Source organism: Pygocentrus nattereri, chromosome 5, assembly GCF_015220715.1.
Source record: "Pygocentrus nattereri isolate fPygNat1 chromosome 5, fPygNat1.pri, whole genome shotgun sequence".
NCBI classification, from domain to species: domain Eukaryota; kingdom Metazoa; phylum Chordata; class Actinopteri; order Characiformes; family Serrasalmidae; genus Pygocentrus; species Pygocentrus nattereri.
Window position 1 is genome coordinate 1,309,441 of NC_051215.1, and position 5,465 is coordinate 1,314,905.

The 5,465-nt window shown below is 46.3% G+C and overlaps 1 protein-coding gene across 3 annotated transcripts in view; it reads right to left on the minus strand.

Annotated features, from left to right (window-relative positions):
• The window catches only part of mfsd2aa (major facilitator superfamily domain containing 2aa), a 26,383-nt gene extending 21,142 nt beyond the window's left edge, over nucleotides 1-5,241 (minus strand). For all 3 annotated transcript variants that reach the window (XR_001858888.2, XR_001858889.2, XM_017720110.2), the window contains exon 1: nucleotides 4,975-5,241. Coding sequence is in view for 1 of the 3 variants with exons in the window: in XM_017720110.2 (XP_017575599.1) it covers nucleotides 4,975-5,064 (90 nt within the window). In the remaining 2 variants the exon portion in view is untranslated. The remainder of the gene's footprint in view (nucleotides 1-4,974) is intronic.
• Nucleotides 5,242-5,465: the final 224 nt, after the last annotated feature.

Genomic DNA, 5,465 nt, shown 5'->3' on the forward strand with positions numbered 1-5,465 from the left:
TTGTCAGCGGTCAAATCTCTCCACCATCTCAGGAACAGTTGTTCTTACGCAACATTTAAAGTGACTATCGTCTGTGCGATACTGGCAAAGATTCCACCAACGCTGATGAACGTGGAACATTAATATTCGTCAATTTTTTCATTGGCTAGACTGCATCAGGGACCTTGGTCAGTCTCAATCTGGCTTCTTTAGCCACAGTTTTATTCCAGAACCTCCTGCGTTCCGGCCGTGACCATAACAAGGATGGGCATTGTGGGTTTCTGTGATCCTTATTCAAGTATTTGATAACAATAACCCCACCCTGAACTCCTCAAAAACAAAAGAACTCATTATAGACCCCCAGCAGAAAGGAGCAGCCCCCCACACCACTGTACATCAATTCAGTGCTTCCTTCAGATTCCTGGGCACACACATTTCTGAAGATCTCTCCTGTACCACCAACACCATGGCAGCGGTCAAGAAGACGCACCAGAGACTCTACCTCCTGAGAATTCTCAGGAAAAACAAGTGTCCTCCTACCGCTCCACCATTGAGAGCGTGCTGACACTGCATCTCAACGTGGTCCAGCAGCTGCTCAGTGGTAGAGAGGAGAGCACTGCAGGGGGTCATAAACACGGCCCAGAAGATCATCGGCTGCCCACTGCCCTGCATGGAGGACCTGTTCAGCTCCCGCTGCCTCAGCAGGGCAGCCAACATCCTGAAGGACACGTTTCACCCGGGACATCATCTGTTCGACCTGCTGCCCTCTGGAAAACGCTTTAGGTCCATCCCATCCTGGACAAACAGGCTTAAAAACAGCTTTTACCCCAGAGCCGTGCGGGAACTGAACACTTCCAGACCCACTGACCAGGACTTTCTATAGAACACTGGGCTGAGTAGAACCAACTGAACTCCACTACAGCTCTTTACTGGCACTGACTTCATAGAACTCTGTACACTGTTCCAGCGTTCCAGCGTTCCAGCGTTCCAGCGTTCCAGCGTTCCAGCGTTCCACTCCACCTCTGTTCTATTTATTGTTCATCTGTTCTCGAATGTGCAATATATAATCTATAATCTATAATCTATGTTCTTTCTGTGCAATAATTCTTAACATGTGCAATATCATATGACTGAGCTATCCAAGGAATGTGTAATAACTAACTGATACCTCATTTGTCTACTTTTCTTTAGATTTACTTTTTTTTCCCCTTGAATCTGCACTGTATATATTTCAGGCTTATGTCTAATTGTTTTGTGTGTAGAAGGTGCCGCTGGATTGCTGCTCAATTTCGTTGTACACTGAGCAACAACAGCAAAGGCATCTTACCTTATCTTATCTTATCAGGCATCAAAGTCACTGGAGTTCACCCACATGGTGGTATTACAAGTCTCCGATTGGCTGCTGCGTCTCATTCCGACGCCGAGATTGGCTGTCGGTGTGGTATGTTGGGTCCCACAAGCACAGCACTAGTTCACAATGAGGTAATTTTACTTTATTCCACCAATCGCTCGCCCTTTTCTTCCACGGACCAATCACAGCAAAGGTCCCACCTTCTGTAAACCAATAGCAGACACGGCCGAGAGCGAGTCGCAAAGCCTCTTAGCCTCGAGACTGACGTCTGAAAGCTGATGAAGAATGTAAACATTTCCAAACCCGGCCAGGCGACTACGTGCAGGTCCTCACTGAGCGTTTCACTCCGCGACAAACCAATATAAACAACTCAACATGCAGCTCACAGCTTTACGTTAATTCAGAGGCAATCTAAACCACTTTTAGTTGTTTTTTTAATTAAGCCTCTCTATAAGAAGTGAGTGAGAATGCGTAGGCCAAAAACCGCTGATTAGCCACTGAGAGTGTTACGAAAAATTAATCAATAAGTCCAAGTAGGATTTGGAAGCGAAATAACTGCAATTAGATTTCCTTGTCAATAGTCAGTGTGATTTAAATTGCAATTATTGTCGATGAATTATTGTTCAGGCCAAGAAGAACAAAATGCTGTACACGCAGTTGCTCTGACAGACTGTAATACACTACAGGAAGCGTAGGGGGCGATACGGCTTCTACTGTTTCATTTAAAAAGCTCTATAATGTTCATATGATCCACACAGTCGCTCTGACAGACTGTAATACACTACAGGAAGCGTAGGGGGCGATACGGCTTCTACTGTTTCATTTAAAAAGCTCTATAATGTTCATATGATCCACACAGTCGCTCTGACAGACTGTAATACACTACAGGAAGCGTAGGGGGCGATACGGCTTCTACTGTTTCATTTAAAAAGCTCTATAATGTTCATATGATCCACACAGTCGCTCTGACAGACTGTAATACACTACAGGAAGCGAAGGGGGCGATACGGCTTCTACTGTTTCATTTAAAAAGCTCTATAATGTTCATATGATCCACACAGTCGCTCTGACAGACTGTAATACACTACAGGAAGCGTAGGGGGCGATACGGCTTCTACTGTTTCATTTAAAAAGCTCTATAATGTTCATATGATCCACACAGTCGCTCTGACAGACTGTAATACACTACAGGAAGCGTAGGGGGCGATACGGCTTCTACTGTTTCATTTAAAAAGCTCTATAATGTTCATATGATCCACACAGTCGCTCTGACAGACTGTAATACACTACAGGAAGCGAAGGGGGCGATACGGCTTCTACTGTTTCATTTAAAAAGCTCTATAATGTTCATATGATCCACACAGTCGCTCTGACAGACTGTAATACACTACAGGAAGCGTAGGGGGCGATACGGCTTCTACTGTTTCATTTAAAAAGCTCTATAATGTTCATATGATCCACACAGTCGCTCTGACAGACTGTAATACACTACAGGAAGCGTAGGGGGCGATACGGCTTCTACTGTTTCATTTAAAAAGCTCTATAATGTTCATATGATCCACACAGTCGCTCTGACAGACTGTAATACACTACAGGAAGCGTAGGGGGCGATACGGCTTCTACTGTTTCATTTAAAAAGCTCTATAATGTTCATATGATCCACACAGTCGCTCTGACAGGCTGTAATACACTACAGGAAGCGTAGGGGGCGATACGGCTTCTACTGTTTCATTTAAAAAGCTCTATAATGTTCATATGATCCACACAGTCGCTCTGATAGACTGTAATACACTACAGGAAGCGTAGGGGGCGATACGGCTTCTACTGTTTCATTTAAAAAGCTCTATAATGTTCATATGATCCACACAGTCGCTCTGACAGACTGTAATACACTACAGGAAGCGTAGGGGGCGATACGGCTTCTACTGTTTCATTTAAAAAGCTCTATAATGTTCATATGATCCACACAGTCGCTCTGACAGACTGTAATACACTACAGGAAGCATAGGGGGCGATACGGCTTGTTTCACTGCAATATAAAAAGAATTCATAGTTTCACTACAGTAGTGCTTGTGTAAAAGCCCATATTTACTATATGAAATATGCTGGTTCCTCTAATGGCACTGACCAGTGAAGGTCATAAAGGTCATGACCCCTAGAACTTGTGAATTTCCCCCGCTGTGGGACTAATAAAGGATTATCTTATCTTAACTTTTAGGCTGTGGCAAGTGGAGGAATCAGAACGGCCACCACTCAGTGTCCACTGGAAATTCTTAGTGTGGGCTTAGTGAAGAATCCAGGCCCTTGTAAGAACCCAAATCCTGTGATGTAATCATTCATACCAAGCACTGGCACAAAAACAGACCGAGGCTTTGTTGGTAGGAGTCTCTACTAAAACATAGTTTACAATAATAAACCATAGTTTACAATAATAAACCATAACCCTGTCAATTTTCCACCTGCACAGACCATTTTAATATTAAAGAAAATGACCTTTTTGGTTTTAATTCAAAACTACACGGTTAGAAATGAAGGTTCTGATCAGGAACATTTTTAATTCATCAAGGTACAACCAGTGTAAATGTTCCCTCAGAGGTTCTACAGTGGGTTTAAGGTCTGATTGTGGAGCTTAAATCAGGTTCTCCAGGTGAAAAGTTGGTATTTGTTCCTTTTCATAACCGAATGTTTTAAAACAGAGCAGTAGAGTAAAAGCCTGGAGGCGAGGCGAGGCGGGGTGTGGAGTCAGTCCAGCTTAGAACAGATCATTTCAGTGGATTATGGTTCAGTTATGTTCCCTGACTCAAGGTACTGAGATGGAGCCTTGAGGGTCCCACCCCACTGATGAGAGGAGAACTGACCCAGAGACGGGAGGGGAAATGCATGTTTTTAAACACCTCAGTGTCGCTGCTGGACTGAGAATAGTCCACCAACCATAAATATCCAGCCGGCAGCATCCTGTGGGCAGCATCCTGTGGGCAGCATCCTGTGGGCAGCATCCTGTGACCAATGATGAAGGACTAGAGGATGACCAGCACAAACTGTGCAGCAGCAGATGAGCTGTCGTCTCAGACTTTACATCTACAAGGTGGACCGACAAGGTAGGAGTGTCTAATAGAGCCTGTGTGTATGAGTGTGTGCACGGGCACACACACCCTCATATACACACGGGCACGGGCACACACACCCTCGCACACACACCCTCATATACACACGGGCACGGGCACACCCTCATATACACACGGGCACGGGCGCACACACCCTCATATACACACGGGCGCGGGCACGCGCACCCGCGCACACACACACTCTCTCTCTCTCTCTCAGCTGAAGCCGGATGCCACATGCTCAGGTGTCCATGTTGACGAACACTAAACCCCCTAAAAACAAACTAAAGTCCGTTTCTGCTGAAAGAAACTCGCGGATATAAAACTACAAACACCAAAAACGCCTAAATATGTCCAACATTCTGATATTACAGCTATTACATTTAAACTTAGCTCACTCATCTCCCCAACCACCCCAACTACCCCGCCACCCGCCTCCCGCCTCCCGCCTCGGCTCCAGAGCCGAGCCGAGCCGAGCCGAGCCGAGTCGGGCCGAGCGCCGGGTTTCCATGGGGAACGTGAGGCGTTTCTGCCGGTTACCTTGGCGATTCCGAGTCCGTCTTGAGCGAGATCTTTCACGGAAGGCAGCAGGGTTGACGGAAGCTGCTCCGACGCCTCTCCTCGGGCCATCTTAGGCTGGATACTGTCCGAATACCGTCCGTTTCAAAGCTCGGTTCGGCGCTCGCTCTGCGAGTTCAGCATCAGACGAGACCGTTATCGACACGCGGCTCGACCGCCTTCCTTTCCGCTCTTTGAATGAAACATCAGGCCACGCCCTCCTCACGCTATGCCGCTTTGATTGGCAGACGCAGTCTCCTTTATGTACGTATATACACACCGGTCAGGCGTAACACTCTGACCACCTCCTCGTTTCTACACTCACTGTCCACTTTACCAGCTCCACTGACCGTATAGCTGCACTCTGTAGTTCTACAGTTACAGACTGTAGTCCATCTGTTTCTCTGATACTCTGTTACCCTGTTCTTCAGTGGTCAGGACCCCCATGGACCCTCACAGAGCAGGTATTGTTT